This window comes from Carassius auratus, linkage group LG28B (assembly GCF_003368295.1).
Source record: "Carassius auratus strain Wakin linkage group LG28B, ASM336829v1, whole genome shotgun sequence".
NCBI classification, from domain to species: Eukaryota; Metazoa; Chordata; class Actinopteri; order Cypriniformes; family Cyprinidae; genus Carassius; species Carassius auratus.
The window spans coordinates 6,471,340-6,492,791 of NC_039293.1; the positions used below are offsets into that span (position 1 = coordinate 6,471,340).

At 37.2% G+C, this 21,452-nt stretch overlaps 2 protein-coding genes across 2 annotated transcripts in view; both read left to right on the top strand.

Moving 5' to 3' along the window:
* Positions 1-5,388, top strand: part of LOC113067569 (phosphomannomutase 1-like) — an 11,464-nt gene extending 6,076 nt beyond the window's left edge. The window contains exon 10 of the mRNA XM_026239938.1: positions 5,311-5,388. Within this exon, the coding sequence (XP_026095723.1) occupies positions 5,311-5,388 (78 nt within the window). The remainder of the gene's footprint in view (positions 1-5,310) is intronic.
* On the top strand, positions 5,125-21,150 carry LOC113067888 (transforming growth factor beta receptor type 3-like). The gene is made up of 19 exons (XM_026240384.1): positions 5,125-5,168; positions 5,311-5,416; positions 8,478-8,724; positions 9,332-9,459; positions 10,088-10,248; positions 10,321-10,458; positions 11,426-11,600; positions 11,692-11,860; positions 13,006-13,150; positions 13,222-13,408; positions 13,586-13,704; positions 15,849-15,998; positions 16,327-16,416; positions 16,707-16,916; positions 17,626-18,189; positions 18,723-18,792; positions 18,899-18,952; positions 19,819-19,914; positions 20,009-21,150. Exons 4-19 carry the CDS (start codon positions 9,399-9,401, stop codon positions 20,080-20,082), a joined length of 2,463 nt encoding a protein of 820 aa, XP_026096169.1. The 5' UTR covers positions 5,125-5,168; positions 5,311-5,416; positions 8,478-8,724; positions 9,332-9,398; the 3' UTR covers positions 20,083-21,150.
* Positions 21,151-21,452: the final 302 nt, after the last annotated feature.

Here is a 21,452-nt window from a genome sequence, read left to right on the forward strand (position 1 = left end):
TACTGAAAAAAGTACTAGGTACTATACACAATGGAAATTTCCCCAAAAGTAAGCCACACCAAATTGTTACAGTGCTGTACCATTCAATGGAAAAGTCCCATTTGTGTTACCTTGCAAAACATTTGTAGATGTAGAAATAATATGGGGTGAGAGGTAAAAAAAAAATAAAAGTCAGTGCTTTTGCAAGTAAATGCAAAGGTTCTTCAGTGGAATATAACACCTTTGCAAGAAAAAATCAGCATTTTTCCTTCACATATCATATTTTGTTTTTTGCCCATATTCATTTAGGGACAAAGTTTGTCAATCTTAGTGATGATGTGACTCCAATCATATTCCTCTCGCTCTGTAGAATATTCACTGGGATTGCGCTGTTGCAGAGGAAGAGCTCCTCCTCCTTTCGTTCCTGCAGTGAAGGGAAAGGCAAGAGTCAGTAACTTTGATGCTGAGCTTTACGAACGAAGCCGCCAAACCTTGACGCCTCCTCGCTGAACGCCCGGACCCTATCGGCGGAAGACCAAGCACGTACTTCACGGGACCTTTGACTATGGTCCTCTGACTCTCTGCTAGGACACAAGTGTGCATACTGACACTGCTAGGTATGGAGATGTGGTTCTCACATCCTAGTCACCATCAAGGCTGCTTGGCGTGAAGACTGACGCTTCATTACAGGCTTCCTGCCAATGGAACATGGGGTTTGTTCAACATGAAACCATTAAAGAGAGTAAGAGCACTGAGCCCCATAAGGAGTGATTGAACCTATGAGGCAATCGTGATTGTTAGGAGGTACATCCAAACATGTAGAGATTCAAGAATCCACATAATGTGAAGTTCTGAAAGCTCGGCGGCCAAAGATGTCTTCTTGTCCTGTTTGAAAAGAAGGCACGATTTTCAAATGGTCAGTAAGCTCATTCATGACATTCATCCTTAGCCAACCAGGTGCTAATGAAATCATTTAATCTTGTGAATAGAGTACTGTAGGGATGACCAATTTTTGTAAGGCCAGTGCAAAATTTTAGTAAATTCTGGTTCCATCACTGTAAAGTTTTTTTGTTTTTGGTTTTTGTTTTTTTATGGGTTGTTTGGTTAAAGCTTTAGGGGGTTTCAACACAAGCCTAAACATATTTTCACGGTTATTATCTTCCAACATAAAGTTGCATCAATAATACCCTATTGTCTTTGAAAAAGACCAGTTTTTTAACAAGTGCTCTAAATGGTTCTACAGAGGTTGTTGGGGGATGGCTTTACAACTGTTCACGTGATGTTCTAACTCATCCCCTCACAAGTCGCTTGTGCCTCATTTCATTTATAATGGTCATTCCATAAAGGCTATTATAAATTAAACTTTCAGGGGAAACGATTTTTAAGCAGTGATTTAATTAGCTGCTGTAAAATGTAGTGGTGTAGTTAATTCATTAGCCTACATTTAGCCAGTTTACTTCCAGTGATTATATTTAGTCTTCAAAATTCATAGAAGCTGTTAGATTATCATGTTGAATATAATGTTTAAAAAAATCATAAACTTTGTCGGTCACAGAGCTATTTTCTGCAATAATCCAAAAAGCTAAAAGGGAACCAGGGACCAATACCAACTTCTACCCCTTAGCCCTTACCCTTTCCCCTACCCCCCTGTTTCGCGGGTTCACGTGAAGGGGTAGTCGGTATCTCGATTGTCTTTTGGTTGGAGGGGTAGGGGGAAGGGGAAGGGCCAGATTTTTGAAGATTTTTTGGGACCACACTTCAACACGAAGAGGTATGAATTATCTCAGCAACACGGCTGCTGCCTGCGCGAAGAAAAAGACACAATAAATGTTAAGCATTTTGGGAATTAATAAAGATTTTAACCGAAAATGTATACACTTGTTTGTTACATTCAATCGTTAGTTCATATTAACGGTAATCTTACTCAAAGAAATGTTAGCAAAAACTCGCTAATATTTGCTAATGTCATATCATTTATAGACTGACACGACAGTACCGTACAACAAATTTTCTTGTCTAGTCAGGGTGATAACCACTGTAGACATTCAAGGGGCTAGTCCCCCAATAATTAGAAATCGTTAAACCATTTTTGCAAATATTGCCAAATCAAGAGAGGGAGAAGAAAAATAGAGAGAGAGATGTCTGTGCGTTTCTCTTTTTAGAGTGAATTTACTTAAAAACAATGATTTTATCCTCTCACTGCTGGAAAATACAATGTAGCGATTCAGCATTTAAACTGATCTAATAAACGTTGTGGGGCAATGTCAACAAGTTTTTTTCCTGGATGTGTGAGCTGCGCGATTTCCGTTATGTGTGTGTGTCAGTAAGCAGCTCAGTAATACAGAATGGTAATTAAAGGCTCTAATGCACAACAGTATATGTGTGTATTGTAGGAGCTAGACAACGTATTATAATGTGTGCTGGAATAGTAGCGGTGTCCCAATCCTTAGGGAAATATTTTCACCCCTACCCCTTGACAGTCTGTTTCAAGGGACAAGGGGAAGGGGTAGGCAGAGGGAAAGGGGTATAAAATAGAATTGGGATTGGTCATAACATGCAGGTTGCCGGCCTACAAAATACATCACTGCAGTGCTCTATGGGAGCTTGTTGACTAACAGACTACAGTTACTGACCCAAGTAAAATGGCTCACCGAATTCTCCCTTCTCCCTTCTTTTCGTCTCCATTTTCTTTTTTTGAACCAACGTTTCCGTATATCACACACACTCCAGAGACCGTTTACTTCTGTATTACACTCATTTAACCAGACGAGGGCGGCAGAGAGTTTGAGAGAAGTGGAAACGCTGTTGTGTCAGGTGTCGGTTGTTTTGAGATCCTTGAGTTTGCTTTTACTGTGTTATGAGCATGTCCCTTACTGAAAGGCAGCATCAACCTCTAGATTTGTCTTTTTTGGAGATTCTGTTTTTCTATCTCACTGAAACTTGACTATGGAAATCCTACGCCTGAATATTACTATATTAAACAATTCAACTCTTTTTGGGACAATGGAGCTCTTTTTTTCATGTCTTTTCTTTTTTACCAGAGTCAAATTGTGGAAAACTGAGCTAAATTAAAAAGAAATTAATATTCTGAGTGTTGCAGGATGTAACTGAACAGGAGTAGAATATAAAGATCAATCCCACACAGATGTCTTTAAACTAAAGGTAATATGTGAACATCCCAACACAAACACATTCACATCAAATGATTGACTCCATCAACTATTTATTATGAAAAGGGCAGACTTAAGGTAGCAGGACATCTGTTACATCAGCAAATGAACCATTGAGCACTAAGTGTGCTGTGAGGAACTTGCTTAAAACATGGTGAAGTGATGGTTTGAAGCACTTTGAGATAATTTCTCATTATTCCCTAGAGGAGAGAAGGAGAAAGTATCCATGGAGACCAAAGATGGAGCTGTAAAAATAGGAGGTCATGTTGTTCTGTGAACAAACTATACTCCTATATCTTATTCTTCCTCATGCACTAATCGAGTCATTGTTTATCTGCTCCATAATTTGGCTTTTTCCAAGCAAATCACAATGCGCTTAACTCCAGTAACATAACATGCATGTTTACCATTAATTTCAGTTGTAGTTAAGTATCTTGGTATGGTACAATGGCCCCTTTTAACACACTAAATATAAAGCAGGGTAAGATTGATCTTGAAGGAACATTTGGATTTGATCACTCAAACTACCTACGCAGATTAGCAGTGATGCATTTGGTCATGTCACATTTGTAGTGGAAAACTAATGCATCTAACACAAACGTCATCCAAAGGGAAATAAAGATTATTTTGTGACCCCACTGATAGTCTTTAGTTTTTGTCATGTTTTAAGCATTAACTTAAACCTAAATTTGGTCTTTTTTCTCAGACAACAGTGCTTCATTTCTTACATCTTATGGCTTTTCAAGAAATCTTGCTTTAAGATTTTTTTTGATAACCAGTAATGTATAATTCAATTTCATTAGAAAAAAAAAGTAATTTAAAAACGACAAAACAGTGGAGGTTATGTGAAACAGGTGCTCCAAAAAAGTTTGAGAAACCCTGTAAAGAATGTGGGAGTAGAACAAGAGTAGAAAACATTTATCGTTCCACTCTTGTATTTTTCCCGGTAGTTTGTGATGATTTAATGTAAAGAGGCCACTCAGACAGACTGAAAATGCTCAGTCCAAATGAACTTCCTCCAGACTAACCAAAACATCTGACGTAAGTTAATTGAATGTCATCAGAGCAGACTAAAGTGATTAAATTGCATGATGTTTTTAAACATCTCCCAATGATTGCTGCAGCTGCTTTAGATTCCTGCCTCGTTCTGCACAGGCTCAGGTGTGTACTGGTCTCATCACATAACATATTCTGCAGGTTTAATAGTTTTCCACACAGCTGACCTCCATGTCTCTTTGCAGAAATCAGGACAAAATACTGCAATCTTCATCGGAGATGATCGAGCTGGCAGTGCTGGTAAAGTACATACAACGTTGTTGAACTTTAACGTTAGAAACTAGAATTGTGCAATCCTAAAGTATAACAATTAAGCTTAGTGGTTTGTTCATATACTTCATCCAAAGTATAAGCAGTAATCAGTATTATTTTAGTATTATTGAAAAACTATTCTTGTTTGGATTCATTTTATTTTTATATCTCCTGTTTTTATTTTAATCTAAATAAAACTTTTTCTTTTTTTAAATATACCTATTTGGTTTTATTAATTTTTATTTTAGTTACCATTATAGTATTTTATTAGGTTTTATATTTTATGTTTATTATTTTAGTAAATCTTGTGTTTGTCAATAGGACATTTATTTGTCAATATAGTTGTATTAATCACATTTTGAATTAGTTTGTTAGTTTGTTTAACTAGTTTTGCCTTTTAGTTTTAGTTAAAGTTTTAGTGTGTATATGCGTGTGTGTGTGTGTGTGTGCGTGTGAGCATGTGTGTGTGTGTTTGCTGAGGTTTATATTATTTCAAATATTGTTTTTTATTTTTTAGTTTCAGTTAACTATAGTAATAGTGTTACTTGTTTTTGTGAACACAGTAAATGTAGTTTTTCCTTGATGCTTCTTAAAACAATGTGATTGAGCTTCTGAACATTCAAGATGTTTGTCTTGTGTGTCTGTTAACAGTAGAATAATCTGTTCATTTGCAGACAGAAGCTCGCCGTTCCAGCATTTTTTCTGCTCAAGGTGAAGATAACAGCCATATTTGTTTTTCACTGACTCCAAAAAATGTTATATCTGATAAAGTTGTTTGCACTTTTTCTCAGTATATCTCTTTCTGTGTGTGTCTTGTTGTGTGTTTACATAATTTTTTGTTTTCATCTTGTAGAACGAGTCCTCCAAAGTCAATCAGCAATCAGCTATCTTCCCTCAGATAGTCGACTATGAGGAAAAACTGTGTCCATGATCCTAAAGGACTGCTGCTCAATCTGATGGTGGGAAACTGATACTAATTATTTCTTGGTTATATATTCCAAAATTCTATGGGGTTATGTGCAAGTGTTGACAATTGGTCAATTATGTTTTGCAGTTCATGAACATGACTGGATTTTTAGGATTCCAGTGAAAAGCAATTGAAAACAATCCATATTGATCGATCGATTACAAATTCAGTGTGGATGAGATATCAGAAAACATATAAAATACTCACAGTACCTTAGATGTTCATGATGTCTGTGGTGCTTCTCTGTGAAATTCTGTGTTTTTCTGCATGCAAAGACATGAAAAATCCTGGAGAGAGGGATGGAAAATGCAGAAAGAGAAGTTAAAATCTCCAAATGTAAAAAAAAAAACTCTCCATAACTATTGTTTGTTTACTTTAGTGTAAAATGAATACCAATGTCGATAAGTGGCTGAAAACAAAAAAGACTTTTCCCACTAGGAAACCATGTATTACGAAAGTCATAATTCTTTCTTCCACTTCACATCTTTTATTCTAAATTAAGTATTGTATAATAACTTTCAATGACTCAATAGGATAACATGGAATTTCCTTTTCTGGAGGTATTTTCATATTATTCTAAAGTTGACTTATTTAAAATAATTTTAATCAAGCCTCTTACCTTCCAATGATTTAATATTATCACAAGATTAGTAAAGGTAATGAACAATCACACTTCTTGAAAGTTATCCTATCTGCAGTACATTATTATTCCAATAATATTGGTACCTCTGGAAAATAAGAGCAGAAAATAAATCTGCATTGCTTTTCCTTTTGGTCTTTCATTCATAAAATTCTAACCTATCACTGAAGTACAACTTTGTAAACCAATCAGATGTAGTTTAAACAATATGGGTTTGATCATAGGAACATTCTGTTTTTTGGTTTTGGACACCACTATAAAATCGATGTCAAATAATTTGTACACGCTAACATACACTTGGTATTAAAATGTGATCACCCTGATCAAAACAAGCAGATCGGATCATCAGGTTTACAATGATATTACACTTGGCAACATCACCTGACGTTTCTATCTGGATAACCGATCGGATATGTCTTTCCATATTTGAATAAGTCTGCAGAGATTGGTCATTTTGCATGATGTCGATCTGCAAATGTACACGTGAAAGCTGGATTGCATTTGCATTATACTGAGATCCGAGAACAATGCGTCCTCGACTACTTCTGGACCAGGACTGGCTGATCCGATAGCATTCCCACGTCTTTTTGATGTGTATGTAGATAACATCCGGATACAGGTCACATGCTATAATGGCAAGTTTAAACGCACCCTCTGACATTTCTTATTCACACCTGTAACGTTTTCTTCAAGATCATTTTTTTAAAGCTGCTTAAATAAGTTAACTGCTTATAATTAAATTAACTAAGGCCTAGTCCTGGTTTAATGATACAAAGAGTGCCATTTTTTCCTCCAGATATCTTGTGTTCTGCAATGAGGAGCAATGTCCCTGAGCAAAGAACTTATTCACTTATTGAATGAATCAGCTTTTTGAACAAATCGGTTGAATCAGTGATTCACTCATTAACATGGTCAAAAGCTTTGTCCCTGAATGAATCAGCAGTTTGAATGAATCGGTTGAATCTAAATGACTCATTCATTAACAGCCACTTGCTGTCACCTACTGGCGGTTTTAATTTCACATATTGACTATTTTTTTTTATGTTTTGTATTCAACGTTTTATGTAAAAAAAAAAAACATTAGGCCTATTTATGCATCTGTAAATGCAGGTTAAATGCTTCCATGCCCCCTCTGAGCTGCACTGAACTGTGTAAAAAAAAAATTATTATGCTGGATCGAAAGATACTAAGTAGATGAAGAGCTTCTTAATCTACTTAGTTTTAATTCTTTATTCAAAGACACAAAATGGAATAAAGAACTAAAAACTAAACACAATCTTGCTACACAAACAGTGTATGAACATTTTCCATGTGTATGATGCTTTTCCATTTACATGTACTTTTACTTTCAATTGTTAAGTATGTTAAATATAAAATATAAATGCTTTTCATACTTAAGTACAGTAAATATGACTTACTTTAAGACTTTTACTCAAGTAATATTCTAAATGGTGACCTCAGCTTCTACCAAAGTTATTTTTCTGGTAAGATATCTGTACTTTTACTTCAGTATGGCTTTCAGGTAGTTTATCCATCGCTGTTGTTTATTTGGCAGATTCTTTTAACCAACACACTATTCAGACTATAGATGCTTTCTGGAAATCAGCTGTCGAACCCAGATTCTTAACACTGAATTACTGCTAAAACAGGGCTTCGGTTATATACTGTTGCTGTGGAGACAAGAACTGGCAATAGCATTACATTTGTTTGAAAGGTTCACTTTAGGAAGCTTTAGCAGCGCCCAACCCTCACCTACTCTTCTGTGAAAACAAACAACATCTAATTCAATGAAATATGTCACTTTGACCAAAAAGAAAATAATGATAAGCAAAACACTGGTCTAATTAGAAAAGTCCATTGCTGGATGAAGTCTAACATTTATTGCAGTCAGCAACAAACCAAGAATTAAGCCAAGAGTTTAGTTGAACACTTTAAAAGTAAATGTCATTATTAAATAAATTGATTTCGTGTGTATCGATCACTGTGTACATAATTAACAGGAATAATCAGTTAAATTAATGCTTGGTAGATTTGATGATAACAAAATGTTACCATGATAATGCTTTGGCATATACTTAATTAAAGTTCTTCTTTATCATCTGATTATCTACTATATATCCTGTATAACTGTAATATAGTACCACAAGAGTACTTTTTTGTCAGAAACCAATCTAACAAAATGTAAGTAACTTTAATCCTGTTTTGTGTCACTCTTATCCAGCGCTCCAACAGCGAAATTAATTATAACATACCAAAAGTACTGTATTATTACAATGATGACTGGATATAGCACGATACCAATTAAAATATGTCATTAACATCTTACCACATCACTAATTATCTTATATATTCGCGACGCGTCTTTATATACCTGTGTTTTCGACGTTGGCGTCTTATTCTTTCTCTCCCTCAGCTCTCTGCGCGCGGGAAAGCTCTTCCCGCCTCCAGCGCGCGCGTCGATCTCTGGAGCGCTCGGCCCCGCCCCCCTCCGAACTACATCAGCTGACCCGAACTTTTCTCACCCCATCAGAAGACACGGATCAACCTATGCGAACTCTTCTACGCTGTCCATTCAGGGTCCATGCTGCTGTCCTGTCCTTTGCTGGGGGCCTCTAAACGGGCGCATCACTGACTTCATTTGGGTCCAAGCCTAGCTGCAGGTGAGTTAAGGAGGAACTAAATACTATTAGTTTAAATAGGTGAATACATAAGATAAACGATGGGTTTAAAATAAAAATAATATTTAAAATATGAAATTATATTTAGCTGAAGTGGTATTTGTTTACTATTATGTTTGGAATTGGAGAGTTCAGATGCAAGAGCCTCAAAGTGCTGCCTGAAATGTTTTACCATTTATCAGGGTCCTATGTTTATTTTCAGTTATTTCACTTTGATGTCAATGGAATGAACCTATTCATTGCATTAAAGTTAATTAGTGAAACTTCACATATATGAGCCTGATAAAAATGCACTAATTAAAAAAAAAACTAATAAACATCAAAAGCAACTTTGAGGCTTTTGCATCTTAACTCTTCAATTATTTGAAAATAATTGTATAAATGAATCGGTTTAATTTAGTATGCAGAACATGTGGTGGGCACAAAATATATGGACAGTTTGTATAGTTAAACTGAAAAAATGCTTTATTTTATGACTATTAAGATTTAAAATAAATATAGTTTAAGTCATTTAAAAAAACAAAACATAATCTGAATATTGAGGTTCTGTCTTAATCTCCCTCTGTTTCTGCACCTCTGTCTTTCTCAGTTTGACATCCCTCAGTTCATGTTGGAGTGAGACTGAATTCTGTCTGAAATCTGTGAAGTGCTGAAGGATGATGCCCCGGACAGGCGGTGCTCTAGTTTTCCTCCTGCTGGCTGTGGTCAGAAGTGCAGGTAAAACTCACCTGAAAATGCCCAAGGGGTCACTCAGTCAGAATACAAAAGATGCTAAAGCTGTGGGTTCAGCTGTTTCGGTACACTGCAGGTGAAAGAGAGAGCAGCCAAACACATTTCTCAAGGCTGCGTGTGAAAGCTTGCGTAGCTGTGTGGTGATTTTGTGCAAATGCATTAACAGTGTCCTGCGCCGTGTATGAAGGGAGTGCGAGTTTCATTTGCGTCTCTGAGTTGGACGTAAACTGTTGCGTTAAATATGCATGAGTAAGTATTAGCATGTGTGTGTTTTAGAGTACTGTGACGTACCAGGGTACAGTAATAAGATGTAATTTATGAGATGGTAAAAATGCAGTATTAATAATTACATATCAAGAGACTGTACTATTTAAAAACACAGCACAAAAAAAACTAAATTAAAATATAAATATTAGATGAAAACTTAAATCAATTGAAAATGATGTTGCCCTGACAGATAAGTTCCAAGATCACCAAAATGAATAGAATTGGGTTAGTGATTAAGAGGGATAGTACAATGACCAAAAGATCATTGTACCTAATATGTCAAAAGATAGAGGTAATTGGGGTTTCTTAGTTTGGGACCTCTTTAAGTCATCTCTGTGTGTATCAGTGTCCAGCAGAGAGCTGCAGTGCTCCATGTGGCCTGTGGGGGCGCTGCATCCAGTGCGGGCTCAACTGGAGCGCTTCGAGGCGGGACCAGGTTGTGCGGCCAGAGAGGGTGGAGCTAAAGAGACCCACGTGATTTCTGTGGGCAAAGCCTCCAACAAACAGGTATGAGACATTGGTAAGCTGGTATTTTTGCAGTTGGTGTCCAGACGTCTCATTTGGGTGTCCTGTCCGCAGGTAACAGTAGTGTTAAGACCTCTGACCGTCTCTCTGCCCATCAACCGGCCGGTGATTCTGGTGCTGAGCTCCCGGCATGCCGTGCATTGGGTGTTGGAGAATGAAGGACTGTCGCACAACATCAACGTGCTGGTGCAGGTGTGTGATGTTGCTTATCGTCCCAAACTGACTTACTGATCTGACTGTTTAATTTAGTTTTTTAAAAGGAAAAGTTAAAATAAAAATAGAAACTTGCCATAAAACTGACTCCCGCTCAGGCATTTCAAGATGTAGATGAGTTTATTTGTTTACTGGAGCAGATTCTGAGAAATCTAGCATTATATCACATACTCAGCAATACATCCTCAGCAGTGAATGGGTGCCGTCAGAATGAGAGTCCAAACAGTTGATTAAAAATATATAAATGAAGATATTTTTAACTTCACTCCTGGTCAAAATACTAGTCCATAATCCACAATAATGCTTCCTCCAGGGGGTAAAGCCCATCCCCTGTTGTCCTCTCACATCAAATCAATTTCACCCACATTTTACAGATTTCTCTCCTGATTCAGATTAGATGATTTGTTTTTCATATTCATAGCAATAGCCAAAATAACATTGTATGGGTCAAAATTATCGATTTTTCTTTTATGCCAAAAATCATTAGGATGTTAAGTAAAGATTATGTTCCATGAAGGTATTTTGTAAATTTTCTGCCTTAAATATATAAAAACGTAATCTTTGATTAGTAATATGCATTGCTAAGAACATAATATCGTATTTCGATTTTTTTGCAACCTCAGATTCCAGATTTTTAAATAGTTGTATCCCGGCCAAATATTGTCTGATCCTAACAAACCATACCTCAATGGAAATATTGTTTATTCAGCTTTCAGATGGTGTATAAATCATCTGAAATTATTTAAATGTTTAACTTTGAAAATTTTCACTTAAAACTGTTTTTGTGGTCCAGGGTCACATATAACTAACTCAACAAACAAAATAACTGCTATTAGAGACATTTGTGGAGTGGGAACACGGGATTAATGTCTTGTGAAGACAAAACTTCCATCCCGTTGCCTTGATTAGAGAAACATTTAATGCAGGCCTTCACCTGCTCTCCCAGGTGTCTCTCAACTCCACGGCCGTCTCTTCGAGTTTGTCCATCCGCGTGACACAGGTTCCCTCTCTGCCACGGCGTCCTCGGGTCCTTCTGCGCTGGGTCCTCCAGCGTCACGCCACCGTCTCGTCACTCACACACACTGTGCGCGCGAACCGTGTTTACCTCCGTCTGGGAGAGGGTAAAGACACACGCACATCCTTTTATTTAAATTGTCTGAAAATTGGGGTGTGCTTTATTTTGTCTTCATTTCCATTCCGTCTGGACTCCAGATGCCAGCATGCCGAGCGAGTGCCGCCTGCAGTCTCCGTTTCTGTCCCAAAACTATCTGGCCTCAGAGCTGCAGGAGCAGGAGATTCACGGCTGTGTCCCGTCAGACCAGCCCACGGAGACGGAGGTCCACATCATCCGCCTCTGGTCCTCAGGATCCGGTCTGTGCGGGTGAGTTTTATATACTGTGGATATATATATATAATTAGAAGTCATCAGAAATTAAAATTGAAGAAATGGATAAATGAACTAAATGGGTCATGACGACAAATCTAATTTTGTCTTGATCTTTTGACATTCATGCACATCTCGTCAGTAAAGCCGGTTCTGTGATTAGTAGTAAATCTCAGCTCGTGCTTTCAGATGGAGCGGCATTTAATACACCGAGCCGTAGTTCATTGACAAGCTAAGCAATATCACGTTCATAATCGCAGGCGATTCATTGCCGAACACCCTTTGTTTTGTAAATGAGGCACAGTGTCATGGAGAGTTCACAAAGAAACATTTGTTGACAGATGAAGCAGTACTAGATCAGACTGCAGCTGCATCACACACTGTAAGTAAATGGACCACTTTATTTTAATCATGTTGTCAAAACCCATGACGATGTTACATAACAGTGGCCAATTACAGAGGAAGCCTTGAATGGCACGCCCTTACAAACAGGACATTTCAGGGAGAGGTTTAGAAAGAGGGTTGACAATAATCATTTTTCCACATATTTTTTTTTTTTTTTTGTGCAAAAAAACAAAAACAAAAAAAATATTAACATTAAAATAAGAAAACAAATTAATAAAATATAATAATAAAGAGATTGCATAAAATTCCATTAATAATAATTAAATGTAATTAATAATAAAATGATTAATCTGAATATTTAAATTAATTAATTAATAAAATAACAATGTCATACACATTTCAAACTGCTTTATATAAAAAATTATGTAATTCAATTAAAAAAATGATTCAATTAAAAAATAATTTATATAAAATTAAATCAAAAATAGAAGTCATAAAAGGTTATAAAATAAGAATAAAAGGTAAGGAAATTATAGTCATTTATTAATTTATTAAACTTAAATAAAGATATATATCGAAAGGAAAATACATGTGTTAAGAGGACAACAAAACAATATTTAAAAAAAAAGTTTTAATAAAAGAATCGGTGTAAAACATTGCGGTTCATTTTAATAAAAACACAAGTTTCATTTTTCTATATTTAAACCTTCTGTTTCCCTACCAGGCCTCGATAATAAGACCATGGCTGGTTTCTTTTATTATTTAACAATTTATTATTTAGTGTCTCTCTCTCTCAGCTCTCTGCAGGTGGAGGTGTCTGTCTCTCTGCTGCCTCCAGTGGCTTGTTCAGCGTATCACAGGATCGTCCTGATCCTCAGCAGTGCTGTTCCAGTCAACTGGGCTCTGGTGGCTCCAGAGGTCAAAGGCCACGTCAGGGTGTATGTAAGTTACATTTGCATTTCTAACCTGTGCACTTTTCTTCAGCTATGAACAGTTGCGTCTCTCTCGTTCAGTCGTCCAACAGCGTGAGTCCGCCGTACCGAACTCAATCCCCCAGCCTCAGCGTGACCAGCACCGTGACCTCTGACCTCCTCAGCACCCCCGACCTTCTAGAATGGGCCAATCAGAACGGCTTTCCCAAAGTGACCTCGTACACTGAGGCTGATCTGGCCAATCGCTTCGTCGTCAGGCTAAGAGAAGGTGGAAAAGTTGATTTGTAACATTTTCTTGATTATTTGATTGAATGAAAAGGTTAGATTAAATCTATTTAATACTGCACTTTAATGAAGTATTGTTTAAAAAGCGTTCAGTAGATTGAGATGTGATCTTAGAAGGCAGCTGACTAGGGTTTGTGACGGGGCCGTCTCTGTGGTTCAGGAGGGTCAGACACAGACCTGAGGTCTTCAGACGGGGGGCAGGATGTCAGCAGCGAGGCGCTCAGCTGTCACTGTGAGAGCGGAGCTCTTACTGTTACTGTGGACACACAGATGCTACAGGTGACCGATAGACACACTGCCACACTACTGCTTTCATTATGCTTCTTAAAGTTAGCCTTTTTGTAGGTACATTTTCAAGTAAATGTGTGTGTGTTTACATATATTTTTGAAAGAAAGAAATCATTTTATTCATCAAAGCTGGATATATATATTTCAGCTTTCTTGTTCATTTTAATCAAAGTATAATTTCGCAGTTGTATTTTTCTCATATCAAGCTATTTTGGATCTTTTCCATGTCCATATCATTTTTATGAATTTTTATTAGTCTTAATGTTATGCCCACAAAGGGATATGTGCAAAAAAAAAAAAAAGTTTTGCAAGCTCATGAGAATATTTTAGCTTCACTTCTGCCATCTAACAAAGAAGGGATGGAAAGATTCACTGATTCGCTCGATGTATCGGCAGAAAACTTTACGATGCGATGCATCGGTTTAAAATGTGTGCATCAGCTACAAGTTAGCGTTTGTATAACGATGCATCGTTTCAAACATATTTGCATCAGTAAAAACTGATTTATATATATATGTATATATAAAATTACTAGTGAATGCGCTATACTTTTATTGTTTAGAAAGTGACCAATAATCTGTGATCCATATTTTATATGTAGATTGATTTCTCCTCTCTAAACTGATTCTCAAGCACGTTCTCTCATCACTGTTACTGCTGCGTGAATATGATCTATAAGAACACAACGGGGATTAAATCGATCCAGCATGGCAAACAGTATATATTTGTGCTGTTCAATGCATTTGAGATGTTGTGTTTCCCTGTGTGCATAACTTACACATCACAGGTATATTCTTCATCTGTACAAGTTAGAAAGTCATTACATATATATACATTTATCCGTCAGGAGTGGGCAATAGAATAGTAGCGTAAATAATTCTGAGTAAGATATAACTATTCTGCTAAAATATTTATTGTTGGACATTAAATGTTCCTTTTGTAGAATTTTAAACATTCATATTAGTGTATATCAGTAACTGTAAAGAGACTATTGTAATGGGTAAATAAAAAGTAAGCTAATACGGTCCTAATTAGTAAGATCAAATTAATTAATGTGTGTTTCTCATAGCAGTTAAAATGTGGTCTTTTTTAGTGTTATTTTTGTTTAGTGATTTTATATAAGTTACTAGAGCGAGGCTGATCCGTGTTAAAATTGCTTTATGAAACCAAATCATTTTACAATGACTCAGACTAACGGAAATAAGCCTGGCTTTTTTGGTAAGCTTGCGTTAGAAGTCAGAAGACGCTTCATTTATGATTTGCTGTCTGTCTGAATCAAAGAAATAAAAGCAATCATATTTTTTCCATTGCATTGAATTGCTTTGTGTTGAATCGAATCCAAATCGGATCGCACTGCATCGTAATGGGAGGGGATCGTATCGCATCAATAGCCGCTTCATGTATGTTTGATGAATCACATTGTTGGCTATGCATTGAGATGCGTATCGCATTTGAGATGTACATCCCTACAAAAAAGAAAAGAAGAGCAGGGATCTGCATGAATGAGCCTAATTGTGATCTATTTAAATTTGGCCTTCAGTATGAAAACATTGTTTCTGTTCTTGCATTCCGACACAGATAAATCATCACTGAGCAGCATAAGATTATTTATCTGTGACAGAATGCAAGAACAGAAACAATGTTTTCATACTGAAGGCCAAGTTTAAAACAGATCTCAATTAGACTCATTCATGCACATCCACACACTTTTTTTTCTTTGTAAGATGGCAGAAGTGACACAAAATGTTTATCATGCAAAAAAAAAAAAAAAAACATTTTTGCAAATGTTCTTTTAGAGGCTCCATAAAATGTAATTATTTTAGCACATTTAAAGTTAAGCTAATTGAAAATAAATGTTGTGATTCCTGAAGGATCATTTCAATGATGCTGAAAATTCAGCTTTAATCACAGAAATTTTACACCATATTCACAGAACAGTTCCTTTAAATTGTAATAATATTTCAAAATATTAATACATTTCTGATCAAACAAATGCAGTATTGGTAAGCAGAAGAGACTTCTTTCACAAACTATAAAAAACTAACCAACTTCAAAATCCTGAAAAGGTGTGAAACATTATTCAATATTCTTCACATGTCAGAATTTGATGCATTGAATTGTTTATGTACGCACAGATTTTTCCAGTGTCGGCAGTGACCCTGCGAGATCACAACTGCCACGGTGAATTTAATGGAAGCCATTTCCTGTTGCTTTTCCCGGTCATTTCCTGTGGGACGGAGGGAGAAATGGATGAAGTGAACAGAAGAGTTCATTACACAAATACAGTGAGAGACACATCATCCAACACAAAAAAATAGTGGATATAATCAGTGTACCTGATGCAATGTCTTGTTTTCAGCATAAAATAAAAAAAGAAAGAGTTCATTAAAGTGATTATAAAAGTAGAATGGCCCTGTGGTGCAGTAAATAAACCTGATCTGGGTCACACCGCCTCGCCATCACTGAAGATGATCAAATTGTCAGCTGTAACCACACACCAAAAACAGATGACCCGGGTCACACTGAACCAGATCCAGCTGAACAAACCATTATTAACAGCTTTGGTGATGGAGCTCATTTCCTACTGCTGTGTATCTGAACTGTATTTTTAAGGTGTTCCTGTGGAAACGGAAACCATCCGAAGGTTTGAACAATGAGACAGACGTGGAGGTGTCGGACGAGACCAGTCTGATAGCCTTTCATGTGAGTGCCAGCATCTGAACTCTTATGGGAACTGGATGCTCACATTTTACTGATTTGAAACCATATGTAACCATTCAGATTAAGTCTCTTATTGCATTTACTTGAACAACTGTACATGAACAACAGTAAGTCAGCAAAGCTTGCACACATCAGACAGTAGAAAAACCTAAAAGAATAAGTTAAGGCAGTAGCATACAATAATTAAGCATGAATAAAAAATCTAACTGAGGACAAACAGTTTGTAAATGACGAACGTTTCTCTTTTTCTTGTCTGGGTTCTCTGTGTTCAGATCAGCTGTGAATCGTCTCTGGTCACTCCTGCGAGACCATCAGCCACGGCTCCGTCCTCCAGGCCTGAGGAGGCGCTGCGCTTCAGTCCCTGGGTCCCGAGAGGCCACGGCGCTCCGGTGCTGTCCATGGAGCTGTTTGTCACCGAGGCCTACGAGAGGAGAGCCGTGGGGCCCTGCGTGATCACCGCGTACGACCGCGTCTACGTGCAGGTCAGCCTTATCTCTTGCATTCGTGCGCTTGTCTCCTCTCTGGCATCTCGTGAAGGACAGAGCGGATGATAGCACAACAGTGGAGTCCATAACATGATTAAAAGAGCTCAAGGACCTCAGACTCCTGTCGCCATATGGAGGTTTCATTAGTGTCTCAAACAAGGCCACAAATGGACATCATAACAAACTACACTTGCAGCTTTTCCATGTATGGTGTGGGAATGAGAGAACTCATAATATATATATATATATATATATATATATATATATATATATATATATATATATATAACCCACAAATAACAGCAAATAAATCTAATATAAAAGAATAATAGCTTGTAAGCAACCTACACTTAGCAACAAACTGAACAAAAATCAATGCATAAGAAAAGTACAGATGAAATCTAAAAATATATTAGTGTTACGTTTAATAAGGTGGTATATATTGTTAGAATTATTCATAAATTACAAGATTATTTGTAAGTTTATAAGATTGCTAAATGGCTTTTAGCATATGGCTAATGTGTTCTGAGGGATTAAGAATAGTAAAAGGAAAAAAGTAACTTTTGTACAACAAATAGTGTTACATTTCTATTATTTTCATGTTGCTGTGTGTTTGCTAGGGTTTTATGGTTGGTTGATATGCTGTTGTTTCCGGGCTGTTTTGAGTGGTTGATTAAGGTCACTTCTCTCTGTTTCTCTGTGTCAGATCTCGGTGGGTTCTGGTGTTTCGGAGGCCGTGGAGGTCCAGTCGTGTCTGGTCTCTCCTCTCTCGGATCCACACGCTCACAGCGGCTGGTCCATCATCAGAGACTCCTGTCCGTCTGACCCGTCCTTCAAACTGAGCCACAGAGAAGCCCAGGAATCCACAGACGGCACAGGACACGAGGACGATGAGGACGATGAGGAAGATGAGAAGACTGAAGGGAAAGACGACAGGAGACTGTCGCAGCCGCTCTCTCGCTGGAGACAGATGGCGAGCCGCCCTGGAGACGAGAGAGCCAGGCGAAATAATAAAGTGAAGAGACCCGACAGACTCGGCGCGAGGAGACCTGAAGAACGCAGACGGAGGAGACGGGAGGACGAACACGAGAGCGCACACACGCTGCAGTTCAGTTTCATCCTGCGGCCCGTCTTTAATAACTCCATCCAGTTCCTGCACTGCCGTCTGCGTCTGTGTGCTTCAGCTGAGGGGCCCTCGAGGGCCACCCCTCGCATCTGCACAGACGGCCCTCAGATACCTGCTCTCACACACACCACTGCTTCTCAACAGGTAACAAACACTAGTGTGGGAAAATGAGCTCTTTGAAACGTTTCGCAAAATGATTCACTATTTCGAAGCATTCATAAATGCATGCAGTGCATTATTCAAATTATTAAAACAAGACAATTAATAGACATGTCTTTCTGTTTCAGTGTTTTTGCTGATTGCAAATCATCAGTAAAGTCGGATTCATGATGAATGACTCTTATTACCCAGTTCTCTTAATGACTCATAAATGAGTCTAAAAGCCAATGAGCTCTGAATAATCAAATAACTTTCTCTTTCTCTTATTAAATCATACCATTTTAAATTAAGCTTTAAAAGCACTTAAAGACACAATGCATCAACATTGCTTTGTCCTGTCACAATTTCCTTACACTGTACTAAGTTGTGTTTGCCACAAAGGCAAACTCATGCACAGGGCTAATTATCAATAGTACTAAATCAGAAGAAACGAACACTAATAACATAATTTACTAATCACATCTGTCAATATCTGCTAGTAAACGTTTCATGTATGTCTCTCTCTCTCTATGGTTCAGTGTGAGTACAGGAATCTCTCTCGGCCTGTGTTGGTCACGTATTCTGCTGGGTTTTTGGCTCCCCCTGCTGGTTTGTACACACCCTCGCTCTCAACTCTCATTCACGCAAACGTTTTGCATTACTTTAACACTAAACTAATGTTTTATGTTTGTGTCTCTGTGTATGTGTTTATCAGGTAAACTTTCTCAAAAGCCTGCTGAGATGTCGAAACAGACTCCTGCGCACAGCGGTGTGTTTCACCCATCCTGAATCATTTTTGGTTAATCATTGCCATGCAAGGAAATTGGAAGAGATAGTTCAACTGAAAATAAAAATCGTCATCATTAACTCACATTCTAGTTGTTCCAAATGTGTATGAGTTTCTTTTTTTCTGTTAAACATAAAATAAGATATTTTTTAGAAATATTTTTAAGTAGTTGTTCGCCATTGACGTACATCACAGACAGCACATGTGATCGCTTGATCTCGAAAGCATCTGCTGTGTGCAAACATCTGACAGGCATCCTTATGTCAGTTTTACATTCATTCTTCTATGCCATAAACATTTTAAAGACATCTAATAAACCTATACATTCGACATCTGATAGAAAGCATCCTATAAGCGAATTGCAGATTAGCAAATGCTCTAAAATAATACGTCTTGCGGATGTAAATGTAGACGTCAAATAGACATCTCTGTGATGTACGTGTGCTATCGGGGATAAACTGTGTTTATGATTACTATTTAAAAAATGTCGATATCGAATATCGAAAAGTCAACCTGATCTTACGGCAATTAGTACATATTTTACGAGGTGGCTTATTCGTACGAATTCGTACGACCACACTTTTTGCCAAATCGTACGTAATTTATGAGTTGCACAATTCGTATGAATTTGTACGAATGACTTACACCTAACCCCGCCCCTAAACCTAACCGTCACTGGGGTTTAGACAAATCGTACGAGTGAAGTCGTACAAATTCGTAGGAATAAGCCACTTTGTAAAATACGTACGAATTGGTTGTGAGTTAGCGTTGCGTAAAGTACAGGCTTTGCACAATCATAATTGTTAAAAATAAGGTGGAAACTGTTGTTTACCTGGTTTGTGTTTCAGAAACATACGAGAGTCCAGTGTTAATGGTGGTGTTCTCTGCGTTTGTTATGGGTTTGTGTCTGATGGGGGCGCTGTGGTGCATTTACAATCACACAGGTACAAACACGTAGACCCTCGCGCAACATTGTAATTTAACAGCATTTTTTTTCTTCATGACAGCTGGTTATTAAAATATTTTCCTGCTTGTCAGGGAGGCGTGATATGAGCCAGAGAGACGGTATTATAGAGACCACGCGACAGGACAGCGAAACCCGCCGACACTGAAGGAGCAAACGGGCGGTTTCCACGAGGTGGACTAAAGATATCCCTGATAGCACACGTACATCAAGGAGACGTCTGTCTGATGTCTGCATTTACATCTGCCAGACGTATTTTTAAAAAGCGTTTGCTCATCTATTCGTCTATGACATTTCCTATCAGATGTCAAATTGATGTCTGTTAGATGTCTTTAAGATCTTACTGATTTCGAATGAATGTTAAACTGAGATCTTGCAAACGTCTGTCAGATATTTGCAGATGCTTTCCAGATCAAGTGATCTTTAACAGATGTACGTGTGCTATCTGAGAAATGACCATCATATTTGACAGAAACGGTCAAACTTCATGTGCTTTCTTTAAGGCTGAATTTGTGTACCACTGTTCTGAGGTGCTTTTAACGTATTTTACTGGCTGCTTTTGTTGTGCTGCTAAATATAACAGCGTAAATTATGTAAAACTATTATAGATTTGTCCTTTAATGTTCATAAATTTATTTCAGTTTCAGTGCTTTATTTTTTTTTTATTTACTGTGTAGTAATCATGTTTTAAAGTGTCAGTATTTAATAAAGTTAGCCCAGACAGGCTGATGTGAAGGTTTGGAAAGGATCTTTTATTATGTTGGGTGAAGTCAGTAAAATACGGACATCAGCTAAAATGGGACAAACAAGCTCTTGGTGTTTTGCTCTTTAAAAAAAATACTAATAATAATGGGTGGTATTGAAAATTTGTAATAATAGTACTTAATTTGAACTTCAACATTTGATTCGTCAAAACTAAATCATATGGGCGTGGTTCACACTCAGATGTTAAGTTACATTAAGTGCCCCATACATAGTTTAAGCCTATTAAAAGTGTTAAGGTTTAATTTCTAATACAAACAGTAATTCAATCTATAATATAATTTTGTATTACAATGTGATCATTATATTTTATGCAGTGATGTACATGTTTCTTCATTCTAATATTTAAGTTTTGTTACTGTCCCAATTTACCTGAACATGTTAGATAAAATGAGACGGTAGCACTCAGCTAAAGTGGGACACCCTATAAATTAAAAGATAATACATTGCTTAATGTGAGAAATTATTTTTGTTTTACAGAAAATGTCTCAAACTGTAGGCAGATTATTTTTTTTTATTTTATTATTAAGTTTTTGTGAATAAAAAGTGTCTGTAAACAAACACATGCCTTCTCACACCCACTCTTACACACAACATAAACACACAAATATGAAAGCATGCCACACACACACACACACACACACACACAACATGCAAATATGAAAGCATGTCTCACAAACACACAACATGCAAATATGAAAGCATGCCACACCCACACACACACACAACATGCAAATATGAAAAAAGGCCACACAC